Genomic DNA, 22,065 nt, shown 5'->3' on the forward strand with positions numbered 1-22,065 from the left:
GGCTTCATCTAGATAGACCCGATTAGCGAGTCGTGATAATCGGTGAAACTGAGTTTCATACTCAAACACTGTCATCATACCCTGTTTCAAAGCCATAAACTCTCTAGTCTTTGCTGATCTAAGGCTTTGTGGAAAATACTGTAAATCAAATCTTTGGCGAAATTCTGTCCAGGTGAGTAAAAGATGCTCATCAGCTCTGCTCACAATAAAAACATGTCTCTTTCGCTAATACGATTGTTATACATCTCCATTACTACCAACAAGACGAACTACACTTTGAATATATAAAACCACACGACCATGTTACCATCTTGACTAGTTCAGAATTAAACATCAATTGAGAATGAGTATCGAGATTGAACAAATTCAGGGGGACCTAAAACTAGGCCTGGACAATACATGCATCCTGGAATGAATCAATTAGAACTTAATTCCTAAAACTGCATAGAGAAGTCTACTTTTAGTAGAACACTTCTCATATTTAATACAAAATATTAATACAAAATCAACACTGACTCTTTCTATTTTTTTTCGCTAACAATTTACTCTCTGTCAGTTGTATTACAACTTGTTCAAACAGTAATAGCTTTGGAAACAAAGAGTGGGATGTTGTTTGAGATTCCACGGAGAAGTCGGAGAAGTTTTCATGTTTCATTCTTATATCAAACAGCAGGCAATCCAATTAACAATGTGAAGAATCACTAGTAGTAGTTGATAGTGTGAGGACGCAAGTGGAAAACGTGTGTATAGTAGTAGTAGAAAAGTGTTTTGTTGAATTGGAAATTGAATTGGACAGAGAGAGAAATACAAAAGATTTGATAGCCGAAGAGTTTCCTTAGGCGATTTGAATTCATTCGTTAAAATTTCAATTCAATTTAATCAATTGAGGTGCTGGAGAGAGAGGGGAGCTAAAATCCTAATTGGTATCAAGCAGTGGCCAGCGGGAAAATCGGTTATGATGACGTGAGCCTTGCCTACTTCTAATAGAATTTGGATCACCTCTCTCTTCTTGTTTGGGACTCTAAAAGGTAAGAATTCAAGGAGCTTCCTGTTTACTTATTTAATTTATTTGGATTCTTAAGATATAGACATGGATTCAATCCCTGTAGATATTATCGAGGTAATTGGAAAACGACTAGATGACATCGATGATCATGTTAGATTTGGTGCAGTTTGCAAAACATGGAGATCACTTAAAATTGGATATAAGAAATCGTACACCCCATGGTTGATGCTTCCAGAAAGAGATGAGAATAATAGTGATGGTGAACAAGTCCACAATAATAATCGAAAGTTTGTCTGTCTTTCAAGCGGAAAAACTTTCAATGTTTACTTGCCTGAGTGTCAAGGGAGCAGGTGTTTTGGATCACCCTTTGGATGGCTTTTGACAGTTGGACTTGATCTCAATATTCATCTTTTGAATCCGTTAACGCGAGTTCAACTCTCTCTTCCACCACAACGAACTTTCCCATTCCAAAGTGAGTACTATATTGAGCCTAGTCACTTGCGCAAGATAGCTGTGTTTAAATTCGTTATGTCATCTAGTATGCCTGATTCTGAGAATGATTGTATAGTTATGGTTATTTGCTCACAATTTAATTCATTGGCATTTGCTCGTCCGGGTGACGAAACTTGGACGATAATTGATAGTCCTCCGCAACAGGCACACAGTGACATCTTGTTTTTTAATGGAAGATTTTATGCTATTCATGCCGGGGGGATACTAAGGATTTGCGAAATTAATGAACCCGTTCCGAAAACAATAGATTTTCTGCCACCCCCAGACGATATAGAATTGAGCGACAGGTTTTATTTGGTAGAGATATCTGGCCATCTACACTTGGTTGCTCGGGGTCTTGATCAAGATCAGAATGCTCCTGAAGATACAGGTCGTTATGTAACAGATTGGTTTGAGGTTTACAAGTTGGATTTTGATGCTAAGAAGTGGATTGTGTTGAGTGATTTTGGAGACTACTCAATATTTATAGGAACTAATTCTTCCTTCGCTATCTCAACATCTGAGTACCCAGGATTCAAGGCTAACTACATCTACTTCACTGATGATCACGAAGAATGTTATGAATATGGTGGTGGTCATAACATGGGATTCTATGACTTTGATAATCAGAAATTTGGGAGCTTTTACGTAGGTGAAGATATTATTTCTTTCTTTTGTCCACCGCTTTTCTTTAGGCCATCTCTAGGCTAATGATTTTTTTATTTGTAATGGGATGTATCCTGTAATATGTTTAATAAATAATAATATTTTGCTAATAGAAATTACTTTAACTGGCCATTGGTGATTTACATTCGAGAGTATTTTGTAATGGCCCTCACTACTCACTATATCCCCCTGATTAGCTTGCAAGTTCACAAAACTCAATAGGCCCACACTACCCAAGTGAGTGACTGCAATATGAAATCTGCAAGTACCAGACCAAGCTCTTCTGTTAAGCAAGAAAAAATCCACCTTTTGAAATTGAGAAACAACCAATTGATCCAAGTTCCTGACACATAACGAACAACTGACAGTTATATTAGGCCTGTAATAATCACTCAGTAGAACATGAATAGTATCAACTAACCTAAAAACCAATGAACAAGACAAGTTGTATCCATGGCTCATATGTATTCCGTTGATTCTGTTAATAGTTCAACCAAAATTTCTACAAATCACTAGAGATGGGATACATACAGAAATTTTTAATAGAACAGTCGGATTACCTAAGAGACTGTAATCTCCTTTTCGTCAAAGTTCCTACTAGCGAAGGACGAGGGTCTTACCAATATCACCATGAGGAATTCCATGTATAACATTTAAGTGGCCTTCTTTTTTGTGGTATCATCAGAATAAAGTTGATGAATGATGCTGACGTATGCATACACATTCTTATGTCTTAAACAAAGTGTGCCAACTTAGTTCCAATCTTATTTACAAATCACTGATGAACATTAAAACCTGGTCTCACTTGTATGGAAACAGTGTACAAACTGCTGAAAGTAACTGTACAAAGAAAGCTACATCGAAACAAAAGAACTAAAAATATAGACATGAACTTCGACACAGAAACTTGTCTTCTCAAAGCCCTTCAGAGGAAACCATAGAGCAATAGAGCAAAAGAAAGCTACATCTCGACCTCATCTGGTTCAGAAATACTGGTTCAAGAGAAGGGTCAGGTCCACCACTCCCTGCGAAGTTGTATAGACGATTGTGGAAGAACTGGCAGTGAATTATTCCAATACTATGAGCACCTGATGAACAACCATGACAGTTCCATTAGGACTGTATGTAACAACCAATACTGCAATACCAAGCACATGCATTTAATATTCCCATTGACAACATCATTGATTTCTCTTTGGGAAACAGGAATACTAGTATCTAATCGAAGAAACTGATGAGCAAGACAAGTTCGGGATAATTGGAAAACAATTATCTTAAGACAACATTTCTACAAATCAACTAGAGAACTTACAGAAAATAGGATTACCTAAGATACTGACAGTCTCCCTCTCATCAAATCCCCTACTAGCAAAAGATGTAAGGGTCTTATAAAGATCATCATATGGAGAACCACGAGCACCTGATGAACAACCATGACAGTTCCATTAGAACTGTATGTAACAACCAATACTGCAGTACCAAGCACATGCATTTAATATTCCCATTGACAACATCATTGATTTCTCTTTAGGAAACAGGAATACTAGTATCTAGTCAAAGAAACTGATGAGCAAGACTAGTTCTACGAAGGATTCATCGGAAAAAGTAACAATTGCAAATCAATTATCTACAAATCAACTAGAGAACTTACAGACAATATAAGATAGAAAAGTAAGATTACCTAAGATACTGACAGTCTCCCTTTCATCAAATCCCCTACTAGCAAAAGATGTAAGGGTCTTATAAAGATCATCATATGCATACGCCCCAACTTCTGGAAATGACATAAGACTATCTCTCCTTCCAGTATACAAATGATAATAAGGACCACCAGCCTACATTTTCAACATATAATACACTTAGATGAGCAAATTCAATTCATGAAAAGAACCAAAAAATATCAACTAGAAATCCAATGCCTCAAAAGTATTACCATAGCAATTCCTTCTGTAGCTGCAAGAACAAGAATATCAGCACAAGAAACTGTTGCAGGACACACTTCCTCGATCTTCGATTTTATCATGTCGATTACATTGAAACCTTGCAATGTGTCATTAGGTGGTGTGTCTTTCTCTGACCGAATTCCATCAACAGATGCCAATAGAACACTTGCATCACATCCCTGTGTGCACCAATCCCCAATTTATCAAAAATAACAAACTCCCATCAAAATATAAGTGTCCGTGTCGAAATTCAATACAAAGATACAGAACACATATCAAAATCTAAGTAAAATATCAAGTGGTCATGTCGAAATTCAATACAAAGATACAGAACACATATGAAAATATCAAGAACCCATGTTTAACAACATTTAATCATGCCATAACAAACAGAAATGTGCAGCATATAGAAGAAGGAAAAAAAGAAATTCAAATCAAATAACAACAACCCAAATCAGATTTCACTACCAAGAACAAGAACACAAGACAAAATTTGACAATATAACAAACGACCATTAAAGAATTAAAGAATAACAGAGAAAAGATAAGGAAAACTACCTGAATGAAGCAATCATAAACCAGCAAACGCAAGAAAGCAGGAGGAATCTTATATCGAACCATCGAACGAACAATCTGCTCAGCTTGGGGACAAGTATCGCAACAGAAATCATAATCAAGATTGAGCTCGAACTAATGAAGAAGTTGACGAAGCCATTACTAAAAAACTAAATGTACCTGAAATAGAGATGAAAAGAAAGAACACGTAATCATTATTAATTAAATGGTAACAAAACACTCATTCTCATCAAAAAATCACATAAACCACTTCACTTCACTTACACAGAAAGAACAAAACAAAAAAAAAAAAAGAAAAAGAAACAAGCTGATTAATTTTTTCTCGAGTGGGTTGTCTCTTCGGTATGTGCGTTCTCCTCTGATGTTGTTTTGCAAACAACTTTGCAAGTTTTGCAGATTGTTGATTGATTGTGCTTTGATTTGATGTGATTCTTCAATTGGCTAAAGAAATCGAAAACCTCGTGACAACAAGGAAATGGTCCCTCGGATTTTTTGTTTTTCAGACGATTGACTCGCCCAGACCCCATTTGTTTTTTTTCGATTTCTTGGTGAAGGAAGAGGAAAGGAAGAGGGAAGGAGTAGAGAGCTATTTATATAGGGGGGACTCATGACGGTTTGATGAATTGGGAGAAGGCAACTTTTTTTTTTTTTTTTTTTTTTATGCAACTCTTTTTCTCTCAATTGTTTCTGGAAGAAGAAGCCCCTGTTTTCGATGAAGAGACGGGTATAGGAAAAGACATCAATACCCTCACCATGCAACAGCCCATCCATTGACCTCTTTCGACATTTCAAACATGGACCAAAATATCGCCGATATATATCGGTATTTTAGTACACCAACATCGATATTTCCGACATATATCCATCGAATATAGAATTCTTTTTTTTTCCGATATATATCGGAATTTCTGATATAAAACTTTATATCGCCGATATAATCGATATATCTGATATTTACGATATATATTGCCGATATAATCGATATATCCGATATTTAATATAAATCCGATATTTCTAATATATTTCCGATATATTTCTGATATTTCCGATATTATATGTCCGATATTTCCGATATTTTAAATAGTTTGGAATGGTCACCAAAAAAATAGATATATCCGATATATATCGGTTTTTGGGTACACCGATATATTGATCGATATCGATATTTTGGGCCTTGATTTCAAATACAATCATCGAGATGTTTCATCGCATCCAAATTTATTGATTCGATAAACAACGCGATATATCCAAAATTCCAAATAGATGTTTGAAATTTGCAACGATAAGGGATATACCAAAAGACTTTGAAATTTTTGTAACAAACCAAATTTCAAAATTTCATTATGAAAGAGCACCCTGAAACACTTGCCGAGCTGTACGCGCGAGTGGAGAAATACATCAAACTTGCCGAAGGTTTCAAGAAAGAAAGGCTGAAGACAGCAGGCGAGGTTGCTGCGATCTCGGATAACATGCACCCCATCCTCCAACAAGCGTCCCAGGCAATAGGGCCAACCGACCAGCACCAGGAACCAAAGCAAAAGAGATTTCGCTGTGCTTACAAGATCTCCAAGTTACAAACTGGAGAAGATAAAAAACACGGCTTATTACCGACCTGAGGTAAAACTCCCAGAGGACACACCAAGAAAGTCGTACTGTGTTTTTCATAAAGCAAAGTGTCACGAGACTAACGAATGCCGGGGGCTCAAGAGCTACCTTCAAGACCTCATCGAGGCAGGGCATATCAAACACTACACTGATATACCTGATGGCGACCTGCGCCACAAACTCATGACTCGCAGGGAGCGAAGCCGGACTCTACCACGACCAACCAACAGAGCCCGCTCTCACGCTAGAGGACGTTCAAATGAGCGTTATCGTCCACGAAGCGCCGCCATCCAAAGACCGACAAAGACACTGATAGAACAATCAACATGATCACCTTCCAGGACGACTCTGTCACGTACTCCAGAGAAAAAAAGAGACGAGTAGGCGCCCTCCAGGAGGTTTACCAGTTCTCCTCACAAGCGACCCCCATCCCACGCACAAGTATATATATTGATGTGCCCGGAATCGATCATAATATTGCATGCCATAAGTTAAATATGAACCCCAATGCTAAGCAGTTCGCCAACGACCTAGAAAACTATCTCTTAGGTTCAGAAAAGCATATAATGACAAGATCGACAATCTAAAAAAGGTAGGCTTCAACACTGGGGGCTCAGCAGAAAACGTCCTTCCAGGACTCTAGCGCCCAGAAGTCACTCCACCTATACAAGCGGAGGAGACATCATAGGGGACCAAGACACCAGAGGTCGCCCAGCCCACCGAAGCGGTTACCCAGACCGAGATGAAGGAAAAGGTCAACCTAGGAACGGAGGATGACCCCAAGTTTGTTTATGTAAGAGCCAACCTTGATCCTATTCTCAAGGCACAATTTGTAAGTTTTTTATCATTGAATAAAGATGTTTTTGCTTGGTCGTACATATATTGATGTGTCGATGCCATAAGTTAAATATGAACCCCAATGCTAAGCAGTTCGCTAATGACCTAGGAAACTATCTCTTAGGTTTAGAAAAGCATATAATGACAAGATCGACAATCTAAAAAAGGTAGGTTTCATTAGAGAGGTGGAATACCCTGAATGGATTGCTAACATAGTAGCAGTCCCAAAAAAGAACAGCACAATTCGCCTATATGTCGACTTCACCAACGTCAATCAAAATACCCCTAAAGACAGCTTCCCTTTACCAAGAATTGACCAGCTCGTAGACCAAATTGCTGGCCATGAACTCATGTCATTTATGGACGCCTACAGTGGTTACAACTAGATTTCTCTGGCCGAAGAAGACCAAGAGAAAACATCATTCGTCATAGAACATGACATCTACTACTACAACGTCCTCCCATTCGGTCTAAAGAATGCGGGAGCGACCTACCAAAGATTGGTAACCGAAATGTTCCAGGACATGTTAGGAAACACTATAGAAGTCTACATAGACGACATGGTTGTAAAAAGTAAGAAATCTGGAGATCACTTAGACCATCTTGAAAAAGTGTTCTCTAGACTCGAACTCAGATGAAGCTTAACCCAGAGAAATGCGTCTTCGGCATGTCCTCCGGGAAATTTCTGGGGTATCAAGTATCCCAACAAGGGATAGAAGTGAACCCAAACCAGATTCAAGCATTCTTAGATATGTCCGATCCAAAAACAAAACAACAAATACATAAATTGTTAGGAATGGTGGCCGTCCTAATCCGATTCATATCGAGAGCGTCAGACAAGTGCCGACCTTTCCTGCAAATCCTTAAGAAAAGGGAACAATTCTCCTGGAATGATCAATGCCACCGAGCGTTCTCTACTCTCAAGGAATATTTGACAACACCACCCGTGATAGCAAAACCGATTGTGATGCACATAGAAACAATTCCACTAGCCACACAATTCCACTAGCCACATGCCCACCTACATTGGACTTGCACTGAGAAAAAATGAAAACCACCCTTCATAAGAATATGAATTGCGCTGAGTCAACTCGGTGGATTGATAACCCACCCAATTACCAAGGAGGCAAGGACCATAATTTATTGTTGTTTGGTACTTAAACGCTCGCTTGTAGAATATGGGCAGCTGTAGTGCTGCTGGACGTGGTTTGATTTGATGGCTTCTTCAAAAAAAATATGTCAACAATGTCATGTATCGTACAATGATACAAGTCATAGAAAGTACGCATAATACCTTCAAAAATATTTTCCCAGTTAAATGAGTTCGTACAATGATACAAGTCATAGAAAGTACGCATAATACCTTCAAAAATATTTTCTCAGTTAAATAAGTTAAATAGGTCCAACTCGAACAAAGCCCATTAACTAACCCTAGTTGTCAAGTTAAGAGATCTATTATCTATATACTAAAGCAGAGACCTCTAATGAAGGATTTTCTCTCTCCTATGTGGCACTCTAATATGAGAGTTAGTTTTTTCTCTCTCCTATGTGTCACTATAATATGAAAGATAATATTTTCTAATAGCCTACAATCCCACTTACATTGAACCTCTTTTGAGAGTTTGAGTGTATTTCTAATTCTTATATTTACAGAGTTTGATTGTATTTCCAATTCTTATATATTCTAATGAAGGATTTTCTCTCTCCTATGTGGCACTCTAATATGAGAGTTAGTTTTTTTTCTCTCCTATGTGTCACTATAATATGAAAGATAATATTTTCTAATAGCCTACAATTCCACTTACATTGAACCTCTTTTGAGAGTTTGAGTGTATTTCTAATTCTTATATTTAGAGAGTTTGATTGTATTTCCAATTCTTATATATTTTATCAAATAAAAAAATTTATTAAAAAATAAGTGATTTGTAAAAGGTAATTTCCTATTACGAATCAAACACTTTTAGTGTTCCAATTCTTATATATTTGATCAAATAAAAAAAAAATTACTAAAAAATAGGTGATTTGTAGAAACTAATTCCCTATTACAAATCATACAATTTTAGTGTCTATAATAAAACACCGACTTATTTCGAATATATCCTTAACACGGCCTCAAAACATAGTTAAAAACAATTATACAAAAAATAACCTCATAAAAATATATAATAGAAAAATGAAAAAAAAAAATAACGGCAAAGTAATAATGACAAATATTTTAAAAAATATATAATACTGAATGAAACTAACGTCAAAAAACAATATATTAATAGGGAACCGAAAACTGGATGCAAATACATCGAACTAACCTCAAATAATATTTAACGGGAAATCATAAACTGGATGCAAATGCAAGCATTAAACTAATCTTAAAAAGTAATTAATAGAAAATTAGAATATGGATACAATTGCATTAAACTAACCTCAAATAATAATTAATGGAAAATCTAAACTTGGATGCAAATACACCAAACTAACATAAAAAAATAATTGTCGGAAAATCAGAAACTGGATGCAAATGCATTGAGCTAACCTCAAAGAAAAATTAATTATAAATTTGAAACACGATGCAAATGCGTGGAACTAATCTTAAAAAATAATTAACGGGAGATCGAAAACCGGATGCAACTGCACTGAACTAATCTCAAAAAATAAAATGGATGCAAATGTATTGAACTAACCTCAAGAAATAATTAACGGGAAATCGGAAACTGGACGCAAATTTATTGAACTAACCTCAAAGAAAAATTAATTATAAATTGGAAACACGATGCAAATGCGTGGAACTAATCTTAAAAAATAATTAACGAGAAATTGAAAACCGGATGCAATTGTACTGAACTAATCTCACAAAATAAAATGGATGCAAATGTATTAAACTAACCTCAAGAAATAATTAACGGGAAATCGAAAATTGAATGCAAATTCATTGAACTAATCTCAAACAATAATTAATGGGAAATCGGAAACTAGATGCAAATGCAACTTTATCAAATAATAAACGAGAAATCGGAAACTGGATGCAAATACATTAAACTAATCTCACATAATAATTAACATGAAATCAGAAATTGGATGCAAATGCATTGAACTGACCTCAAAGAACAATTAACAGGAAATTGGAAATTGGATGCAAATGTATTAAACTAATCGAAAAGAATAATTAACGAGAAATCAGAAACTGGATACAACTACATTGAACTGATCTAAAAAAAATAACGGGAATTGGAAATTGGATGCAACTGCATTGAACTAACCTCAAAATATAAATAACGAAAAATCAGAAACTGGATGCAAATGCATTAAACTAATCTCAAAACATAGTTGGGTTATATGTTGTGGGTATATCTCGATAAATATAGTTTTGCATTTAAAATGATGTTTATCTTATCTCTTTACGTATGATTGGGAACTCATTGCTATTCAAGTAGCTTCAATATATATATGAACTTCACATTATTAGGCAATCTCACAAAACTTCAATCAAACTTCTATTATTAAACAACAAAATGAAGTTGAATGGTTTTATCAAAGGTAAGTTCTTTTTTTTTTTCTAATGGAGAGTGAGGTTTTCACGCCATAAGAAATTTGGTTGAGTGATTAATATAATATTAATATATAATAGTTATGCATATTTGCAAATATTTTTCAGAATAATTAATATAACAACACTGTTTAAGTAGATAATCTTTGAAGATTCCACATAGTGAGTCATGCATAATTTAAAAAAATAATTAATGGGAAATCGAACTGGATAATCTTCGATGATCCCACATATAGTAAATCAAGCATAATTTACTTTTATGTCATGTTTGCAAGGACACTACAAATGGATCGAGAGACGCGTTGGTATTACACACCACAATGGATAATTAAAAGGAAATTGGAAATTGGAAATTGATTCAAATACATAACCGAGCTTAAAGAGTATTTAACGGAAATCGAAACTTTATGCAAATGCAATAAACTAAACTCAAAAAAGTAATTAACTATAAATTGAAAACCGACCGGGTGCAATTGCATTAAACTAATGTCGATAATAACTAACACTTAAATTAGAAATTGGATGCAAATCTTTGAAAAATATTTAACGAGAAATAGGAAACAATATGCAAATACATCAAACAAACCTCAGATAATAATTAATGGGAAACCAAAAACTGGGTGCAAATGCATTGAACTAAACTCAAAAAATAATTGACATAAAATAAAAAAAACCGATACAACTGCATTGAACTAACCTCATAGAATAATTGGTGGAAAATCAGAAATTAAATATAAATGCATTGAAATAATCTCAAAGAATAATTAACGGGAAATAAAAAACCATATATAGTTGTAACGAATTAACCTCAAAGCATAAATAATCAGAAACAAGATGCAGATGTATTGAACTAATCTTAAAGAGTTATTAACGAGAAATCAGAAACTGGATCATATGCAATGAACTAATCTCAAAGAGACTAATTAGGCAAACATTGAAAAGTGGATGAAACTACACTGAACTAACCTAAATGAATAATTAACGGGAAATTATAAATTTGATGTAATTGCATTGAACTAACCTTAAAAAATAATTAATGAAAAATCGAAAGCTTGATGCAAATACATTGAACTAACCTCAAAAAACAATTAACATAAAATCAAAAATTGGATGCAATTACATTGAACTAACCTCAAAGAATAATTAATGGAAACCCAAAAACTGGATGCAACTGCATTAAACTAAAATCAGAGATTAACTAACGGGAAATCAGAAATTTGATGCAAATACATTGAAATAATCTCAAAAAATAGTTAACTGAAAATCGGAAGTCGGATGTAACTGTATCACACTGACCTCAAAGCATAAATGTCCGATTTTTTAGCCTTCTCACATGAGTAATTACAAGTAATTAGGAACCCAAAACAAAAGTGAGTTTATAAAAATAGACTCTTACATATATGCAATTTGCATAGAAATTGTAAACTATCGAACTAACCTAGAAAAACAATTAATGGAAAATTAAAAATTGAATGCAGATGTATTGAACTAACCTCAAAGAGTAATTAACGGGAGATTGGAACCTGGATGCAAATGTAATGAACTAATCTCAAATACTAATTAATGAAACATGAAAAACTTGATGTAACTGTATTGAATTAATCTTAATGAATAACTAACGGGAAATCATTAAGTGGATGCAATTGCACTGAACTAACCTCAAATAATAATGAACGAGAAATTAGAAACTTGATGCAACTGCATTGAACTAACCTCAATGAATAATTAATGAGAATTTGGAAACTGGATGCAACGTACTACATTAAACTAACCTCAAAGAATAATTAATGGAAAATCAGAAACTTGATGCAAATGCATTGAACTAATAACCCTAAAACATATTTGTATTATATGTAGGGGGAATAAATGTCTCCACAAATATAGTTTTGCATTTTAAGTAGTGTTTATCATAATTCTTTTATTATGATTGGGAATGCCTTGCTATTCAAGTAGCTTCAATATTATCTTCGCCACATTGGACATTCTCACAAAACTTCAATCAAACTTCTATTGTTAAACCTAACAATAAAAATAAGTCGATAAGTTTTATCAAGGTTTGATGATTCATTTTTATAGAGAGTGGTGCAAGAAATTTAAATGAGTAATTAATATAATTTTCATATCTCATAGCTATGCATAGTTGCTAATATTTTTTTAAATAATTTAATATAATGACACCCGTTTGTAGGACACGTTCATGTGATAAATTTTTTCAAGTGGGAGTAGTGTATTATTTGAGGATATGGAAACAATCAATCTGTTTTAGTGATTTGTACACATTAGTACGTATGCTGAGCGGTGATGATTTACCGCTGAATCATCATAAATATAATAAAACTATTATACAAGCTAGATCGAGTTTAAGATAATTCCATTTGAAAATTACAGATTAATATCCTAAACAACAAAGTGAAGAGGCTATCTCAATTTGATCACTTAGTTTCCAAGTACTTATACACCATAATCGCTGCTCATTAATGTATCTCGATTTATTTTCAATAAAAATATATTCTGATTTGAAAATTTGCCTCTAAATCACCATAAATCTAAGAAAACTATTATACAAGCTAAATCGAGTTTAAGATAATTATATTTGAAAATTATGGATTAATATCTTAAACCACAAAGTGAAGAGGCAATCTCAATTTGATCTCTTAGTTTCCAAGTACTTATGCATCATAATCGCTGCTCATTAACGTATTTCGGTTTATTATCAATAAAAATATATTCTGATTCGAAAATTTGTGTGAGACATTTTGTAAAGCCTTTTTAGCAAACAAAATATTTAATAGATCCCGGGCGTATGCCCGGGTCCAAAATATAGTCTATATACTAAAGCAGAGACCTTTAAAGGAGGATTTTCTCTCTCTTATGTGGCACTCTAATATGAGAGTTAGCCTTTTTTTCTATCATATGTGACACTCTAATATGAAAGATAGTATTTTTTTAATAGCCTACAATCCCACGCACATGGAACATCTTTGGAGAGTTTGAGTGTATTTTTAATTCCTATATTTGGAGAGTTTGGGTGTATTTCCAATTCTTATATATTTGATCAAATAAAAAAAAATTACTAAAAAAATAGGTAATTTGTATAAGGTAATTTTCTATTACTACGAATCAAACACTTTTAGTGTTCCAATTCTTATATATTTGATCAAATAAAAAAATGCTAAAAAATAGGTGATTTGTATAAACTAATTTTCTATTACAAATCATACAATTTTAGTATCTATGATAAAACACCGACTTATTTCGAATATATCCTTAACATGGCCTCAAAACATAGTTAAAAACAATTATACAAAATATATAATAAAAAAAAAAAAAAAATTACAGCAAAGCAATAATGACAAATATTTTAAAATATATATAATACTGAATGAAACTAATGACAAAAAACAATTAATGGGGAACGGAAAACTGGATGCAAATGCATCGAACTAACCTCAAATAATATTTAACGGGAAATCGGAAACTGAATGCAAATGCAAGCATTAAACTAATCTTAAAAAGTAATTAATAGAAAATCGGAATACGGATACAACTGTATTAAACTAACCTCAAAGAATAATTAATGGAAAATCAAAACTTGGATACAAATACATCAAAAAATTATTGTCGAAAAATCGAACTGGATTCAAATGCATTGAGCTCACCCTCAAAGATTAAATTAACGGGAAATCGGAAACTGGATGCAACTGCATTGAACTAACCTCAAAGAAAAATTAATTATAAATTGGGAACATAATGCAAATGCGTGGAACTAATCTTAAAAACTAATTAATGAGAAATCAGAAACCGGATGGTAACTGCATTGAACTAATCTCAAAAAATATATTGGATGCAAAACCTCAAGAAATAATTAACAGAAAATCGGAAACTGGATGCAAACTCATTGAACTAACCTCAAACAATAATTAACGGAAATCGGAAACTAGATGCAAATGCAACTTTATCAAATAATAAATAATGAGAAAGAAACCGGATGCAAATGTATTAAACTAATCTAACATAATAATTAACGGAAAATCAAACTGGATGCAAATGCATTGAACCGACCTCAAAGAACAATTAATAGAAAATTGGGAATTTGATGCAAATGTATTGAACTAACCGAAGAGAATAATTAACGATAAATCAGAAAACTGGATGCAACCGCATTGAACCGATCTCAAAAAAATAAATAACGGAATTGAAAATTTGATGCAACCGCATTGAACTAACCTTAAAAAATATAAATAACGGAAAATCGAAACTAGATGCAAATGCATTAAACTAACCTCAAAACATAGTTGGGTTATATGTTGTGGGAATGTCTCGATAAATATAGTTTTGTATTTAAAATGGTGTTTATCTTTATCTTTTCGTATTCAAGTAGCTTCAATATATATGAACTTCGCTTTATTAGGCAATCTCACAAAACATCAATCAAACTTCTATTATTAAACAACAAAATGAAGTTGAAGGATTTTATCAAATGCAAGTTTTTTTTTAATGGAGAGTGAGGTTTTCACATTATAAGAAATTTGGTTTAGTGATAAATATAGTATTAATATATAATAGTTTAAGATATTTGCAAAATATTTTTCAGAATAATTAATATAACAACACCGTTAAGTAGATAATCTTTGAAGATCGATTCCATATAGTGAGTTATGCATAATTTAAAGAATAATTAACTGAAAATCGAAAACTGAATAATCTTCGATGATCCCACATAGTAAATTAAGCATAATTTACTTTTATGTCATGTTTGCAATGACACTACAGATGGATCAGTAGAACTTGGTATTACACACCACATTAGATAATTATAAAGAAATCGAAAACTGGATTCAAATACATAACTGAGCTCAAAGAGTAATTAACGGGAAATTAGAAACTTTATACAAATTGCATTAAACTAACGACAGAGAATAATTAATGGGAAATTAGAAATTGGATGCAAATCTTTGAAAAATATTTAACGAAAAATCGAAAATAGTATGCAAATACATCAAACAAACCTCAAATAATAATTAATGGGAAACCAAAAACTTGATACAAATGCATTGAACTTAACTCAAAAAATAATAAACAAAAAATAAAAAACTGAATGCAACTGCATTGAACTAACCTCATAGAATAATTGGTGGAAAATTGGAAACTAAATGCAAATGCATTGAAATAACCTCAAAGAATAGTTAACGGGAAATCAGAAACCGGATATAATTGTATCGAACTAACCTCAAAGCATAAATAATCAGAAACTAGATGCAGATGCATTGAACTAACCTTAAAGAGTTATTAACGGGAAATTGAAAACTGGATCCAAATGCAATGAAATAATCTCAAAGACTAATTAACGAAACATTGAAAAATGGATGAAACCGCACTGAACTAACCTTAATGAATAATTAACGAGAAATTATAAATTTGATGTAACTGCATTGAACTAACCTCAAAAAATAATTAATGGGAAATCGGAAACTTGATGCAAATGCATTGAACTAATCTCAAAAAACAATTAACATAAAATCGGAAATCGGATGCAACTGCATTGAACTAACCTCAAAGAATAATTAACGGAAAACCAAAAACTGGATGCAATTGCATTAAACTAAAATCAGAGATTAACTAACGGAAAATCAAAAATTGGATGCAAATGCATTGAAATAACCTCAAAAAATAGTTAACTAGAAATCGGAAGTCGGATGTAACTGCATCGCACTGACCTCAAAGCATAAATGTCCACTTTTTTAACCTTCTCACATGAATAATTACGAAAGTAATTAGGAACCCAAAACGAAAGTGAATTTATAAAAACAGACCTTACATATATGTAAACCAGATAGAAATTGTAAACTATCGAACTAACCTAAAAACAATTAATAGGAAATCGTAAACCGGATACGAGATGTATTAAACTAACCTCAAAGAGTAATTAACGGAGATTGGAACATGGATGCAAATACAATGAACTAATCTCAAAGACTAATTAATGAAACATCGAAAATTGGATGCAATCATTGAATTAACCTTAATGAATAACTAACTGGAAATCATAAAGTGAATACAATTGTAACCGAACTAACCTCAAATAATAATTAATGTAAAATTGGAAACTTGATGCAACCGCATTGAACTAGCCTTAAAGAATAATTAATGAAAAATTAGAAACTGGATGCAACGTACTACATTAAACTAATCTCAAAGAATATATAATTAATGGAAAATCAAAAACTTGATGCAAATGCATTGAACTAATAACTCTAAAACATATTTGTATTATATGTAGAGAGAATAAATGTCTCGACAAATATAGTTTTGCATTTTAAATAGTATTTATTATAATTTTTTTTATTGTGATTGGGAATGTCTTGCTATTCAAGCAAACTTCAATATTATTTTGGCCACATTGGACATTCTCACAAAACTTTAATCAAACTTATATTATTAAACCTAACAATAAAAAGAAGTCAATGAGTTTTATCAAGGTTTGGTGCTTCCTTTTTATAGAGAATGGTGCAAGAAATTTAAATGAGTAATTAATATAATTTTTATTTTTTCATAGTTATGCATAGTTGCTAATATTTTTTTAGAATAATTTAATATAATGATACCCGCTCATAGGACACGCTCATGTGATAAATCTTTTCAAATGAGAGTAGTGTATTTTTGATGATATGAAAATAATCAATCTGTTTTAGTGATTTGTACACATTAGTACATAAAATTTGAATGGTGATGATTTACAGCTAAATCACCATAAATCTAATAAAACTATTATACAAGCTAGATTAAGTTTAAGATAATTCTATTTGAAAATTATGGATTAATATTCTAAACCATAAAGTGAAAATGTTATCTCAATTTAATCCCTTAGTTTCCAAGTACTTATACACCATAATCGCTGCTCATTAATATATTTCGGTTTATTTTCAATAAAAATATATTCTGATTCGAAAATTTGCCGCTAAATCACTATAAATCTAAGAAAACTATTATACAAGCTAGACCGAGTTTAAGATAATTCTATTTAAAAATTACGGATTAATATCCTAAACCACAAAGTGAATATGATATCTCAATTTGATCCCTTAGTTTCCAAGTACTTATGAACCATAATCGCTGCTCATTATCGTATTTTGATTTATTTTTAATAAAAATATATTCTGATTCGAAAATTTGTGTGAGACATTTTGTAAAGTTTTTTCAGCACACAAAATATTTAATAGATCCCGGGCGTATGCCCGGGTCCAAAATCTAGTTATGGCCTAAGGATAAAGCCCCAGTGCCCTTGACCGTAATTAAATTTAGGCCTAACAAGTTAATCTAAAATTATTTAGCAGGGAGCTGAGTGACTTTTCCGGACATATCAGGGGAAAAAGTAACTCCCAAAACTATTTTTTTTAAATCACTCACAAGTATACCTTGACGCGAAATTATAAACGGTTCGGGTAAATGAAAAGTCAAGTATACTCCTAACGCGAAATAATAAACGGCCCGGCCTGGCCCAATCGAAACGACCCGGTATATGTAGTATGAATAACGATTATTCATACCTCAAAATAATGTATGATCAGTAAGAATACTTATTGGAGTATAAACAATTATTGTTCATACCTATTAGGGGTATGATTTTAGGTATGAACAAGCAATGATTGTTTATACCTCAACATAATGTATGATCAGTAAGAACAGTTACTGGAGTATAAACAATTATTGTTTATACCTATTTGGGTTGTTCATATATTACCATGAGCTATAAACAATCATTGTTCATACCTATTTGGGGTATAAACAATCACTGTTCATACCTCAACATGAATTATGAACATTCATTGTTCATACCTATTTGGGGTATGAACAGTCAATGTTTATACCTCAACATAATGTATGATAAGTGATAACACATATTGAAGTATGAACAATCATTGTTCATATTTATTTGGGGTATATGTATAAACAATCACCGTTCATACATCAATATGAGCTACTTAACAATCAATGTTCATACCTCAACATAAATGTATGATCAAGAAGAACATATTGGAGTATGAACAATCATTGTTTATACCTCAACATGAGCTATGAACAATCATTGTTCATACATTAATATATTGTATGAGGTACGTTCACCTATTTGGGTATGAATAATCATTCTTCATACATCAATATAAGGTATGAAACACTCATTGTTCATAGTAAAGCGACAGAAATGGTAAAATCGAAAAATATTTATTTCAAATCCGGGCTATTTGTCCTTATGAGTTATTTTCACTCGGAAATTGGTTTTTAGGGTTATTTTCACTCGAAAATTGGCCTTGGAACCAATTTATAGATTATTTACTGCCTAACACTTTTTATTTATAATTCAAAATCAGGTGGATTTAAGACCAAAAAAAAAAAACTGAGAAAATCAGGGTCTTCCTCCAATTACTTGTTGTGAGAGTTGAAAAGACTCCATTCACAATACATGAGAGCTCAACTCAATAAAGCCCCTGAACCAATGACAATTAGTTCATGAGAACTTGGCAACTGCCAATTAGAGAAGCAAGCAATTTATAATCAAGCCATTGAGTTGCATAGTTTGTACAAAGTTAGAGAATCCAGCTTGACCAAGTATTTTCCCTATAAAATTGGTGGATTTTTAGTTAGGTTTTAAAATTTTTGTGATTTTGTAAAAAGATTTCGATCCCTAAACTCGTTTTTAGTGGTGTCAAATGGGTCGGGTCGGGTTGGCCCGACCCTCAAACAATGAAGCCCTCATGTTTTGAGGGTCGGGCCAGCCCTACCCTCATTTACCTCGAGGGTCGGGTTGGGTTGGGCCAATGCTTAAATCTCTAAGCCTTTACCCGCTCCTCAACCTTCTCGAGAGGGCTTGAAGGGCCGAGCTTGAGGGCCAAACATGAGGGCCGGATACTATGTTATACATTTGATTTACAAAATAAATTTAGAAACATTAGTTAAAAATGATAATAAAATCAAATGCACTTCACAATTAAACCTTCAAACTACTAAAAAAACTTGTTAAAGTTATATTAGTTAATTAAGATCAGTTAAATTTATTTCATAAAATATTATAATGAAATTATAAGGTTGACAAACTTAATTTTAACTAATTTTTAGCATATTAATGCTAAAATAAAATATATTGTAAAAAAATTTATTAAAATATATGTAATAAATGTTGAGGGCCTAATGAGGGCTAGGTTTAAGGGAGGGCTTAAGTTTCAAAGTCTAGGCTCTTACCCTCCCCTTAAAGGCTTGAGGGCCGGGTAGGCGCAGCCCACGAATGTGTAAGGGCCTCATTTTGAAGGCATTTTCATCCCATGGGTCGGGTCGGGCGGGCAGGGTGAGGGCTGTTTTACACATGAAGTGGGCATTGAAAAAATTGGAAAGATCTTGGAGCCACTGCAAGACAGCTTAAGGTGACAACATAATGCATGGAAACAGGGCCGGCTCAAGACAATACTTGGCCCTAGGCAAAAGCCCAAAAGTGGCCCTCTCACTGTAAACTTAACAAAACAGCTCAGTTTCTGACTCGTGGCTGTGATTCGATTTGAGGGGTATAAATTGAGGGTCAAGACTCAAGACACGTGGAAAAGGTCTTAATGCCGCCATGTTGGATTATGAATTAATTAATTAATTAAAGGTCTTAATTGTGAAAACCCTTCGTATGCTAACCCTTGGTTTTCTAAAGAAATAAAGAGATAAGAAAAAGAATTAGAGGGAGAGCAAAAAGATATATTACCTAGTTTTTTTTTGTTGCAAGGAAAAATGAAAAAAGACGTTTGCCTCCATAGTACAAAATATCGCGATATGTATTAAGATTTCAAAAAAAGATACATAAATATTGCGATATATTTAGAGATATATAAGACTGCAAATATCAATGAGATTTTGATGATATTTGGGGTATTTAGCGATATTTGGTGATATTTTGTATAAGTAACAAATTTATTTAATATTTACTATTATATTTCAAATAAATATAAATGATATATCATGATATATCAATAAATATCCACAATATTTGTTGATGTTTTGGATATATCCACAATATTTGTATGTGAAACAATATCAAATATCTCCAAAGAGAGATATATCCACGATGCATATCGAGAAATTGAATATCGATAAATACTCATTTCCTGATATTTTGTACTATGCATGCTAATAAACTTAGGTTGTCGGAGTCGGGGCATATCTCAGGTCAGGTTTATGTTTTGCGAGGTGTCTTTTGTTGTTAAGTAGTAAAAGTGCATGATACAATGATCTTCAATTGTTTGTTAATTTTTAACTGTATAATGATCTTCAAATGCTTGATACACAAATATTGAATCCACAAAAAAAGTTTTGAATCCATGAAAAAGCATGATTGTTAGTAAACTTTTGCCATCCATTGAATAGTAAAAAGTGAGTAGTAATCGTGAACAATATTTCTGCCGTCTATTATAATTTAAAACACAGACGATAGAAATTGTGACGTCCGTCTCCTAGAATTTAGTTTTAGCAACTGCTAGATATGGCCACAAATTTGGCTAGATAAAATATATCACACTAACCAAATTTAGGACCATTCTAGCAACCCATTAGAAGGGCCATTTGGTGTTTGGGGGTGCTATATGAGCTGCTAGCCTATTGGGGTGTTATATGCTATATGAGCTGCTAGTCCATATAGCACCCCATTGGACTTGTGGAGAGCTGCTAAATTGGGGTGCTAAAAGTGCACATAAGTGCCACACAAGCCTTTTAGTTTGCCAAGCCAAATTTGGCTCCCCAAAATTAAAAAACCAATCCAATCGCATTGTCTGTTTTGAAGTGCTAAATGATACAGACGACATAGTTTCTGTCGTCCGTCCATTATTTTTGAAATTTTTTTGGACGGACGACACAGTTTTTGTTGTCCGTCGAAATTTAACACACGGACGGCAGAAACTATGCCGTCCGTATCCCGAACTTATTATAACAGCTGCTAGCGAAAGTCTTAACTTTTGCTGAGTCTTTTACTCTTTCCAAATTTAAGACCCTTTTAGCAGCCCCATTAGAATGACATTTTTGTGGTTGGGGTGCTATATTTGCCTTTAGTAGCCCATATAGCCCCCCATTGGACTTACTCTTAGCTACATTTGCCCATTTGGGCTACGTGTGTGTAGAGTAGGGCTGGAAATGGTACGAGTTTCAACCCGAATCCGAATCCATTTTACCGGATATGGTATGGTTTCTATGTTTGTGAGTAGAATCCGACCCGAACCCAAACCATCTTAATAAGATTCATATTTTGATGCTTAAAAATTAATTTATATCGTACATTTATATATGAAAATCATTAAAATAGTGTATTTTTTTTGTGTTTTTTAATGGATATGGATATTCAAAATCCGACCCGAATCTGGATGGATCCTAATATG

The 22,065-nt window shown here is 33.2% G+C and overlaps 2 protein-coding genes across 2 annotated transcripts in view; one reads left to right on the forward strand and one right to left on the reverse strand.

Annotated features, from left to right (window-relative positions):
* Window positions 1-1,090: 1,090 nt before the first annotated feature.
* LOC147507508 (putative F-box protein At5g55150) lies at window positions 1,091-2,294 on the forward strand. The gene has a single exon (XM_086600223.1). It carries the CDS (start codon window positions 1,091-1,093, stop codon window positions 2,207-2,209), a length of 1,119 nt encoding a protein of 372 aa, XP_086456349.1. The 3' UTR covers window positions 2,210-2,294.
* A 593-nt stretch (window positions 2,295-2,887) lies between these two features.
* LOC147507509 (putative Peroxidase 48) overlaps window positions 2,888-22,065 on the reverse strand; it is a 53,330-nt gene continuing 34,152 nt past the window's right edge. The window contains exons 2-6 of the mRNA XM_086600225.1: window positions 4,666-4,780; window positions 4,098-4,286; window positions 3,846-3,999; window positions 3,492-3,584; window positions 2,888-3,252 (exon numbers count right to left, since the gene is read on the reverse strand). Of these exons, the coding sequence (XP_086456351.1) occupies window positions 3,080-3,252; window positions 3,492-3,584; window positions 3,846-3,999; window positions 4,098-4,286; window positions 4,666-4,728 (672 nt within the window). The 5' untranslated portion in view covers window positions 4,729-4,780 and the 3' untranslated portion in view covers window positions 2,888-3,079. The remainder of the gene's footprint in view (window positions 3,253-3,491; window positions 3,585-3,845; window positions 4,000-4,097; window positions 4,287-4,665; window positions 4,781-22,065) is intronic.

This window comes from Coptis chinensis, chromosome 3 (assembly GCF_015680905.1).
Source record: "Coptis chinensis isolate HL-2020 chromosome 3, ASM1568090v1, whole genome shotgun sequence".
Lineage (NCBI taxonomy): Eukaryota > Viridiplantae > Streptophyta > Magnoliopsida > Ranunculales > Ranunculaceae > Coptis > Coptis chinensis.

Coding starts and splice junctions, on each gene's coding strand:
- LOC147507508 (XM_086600223.1), top strand. CDS start 1,091: ATGGATTCAATCCCTGTAGATATTATCGAGGTAATTGGAAAACGACTA.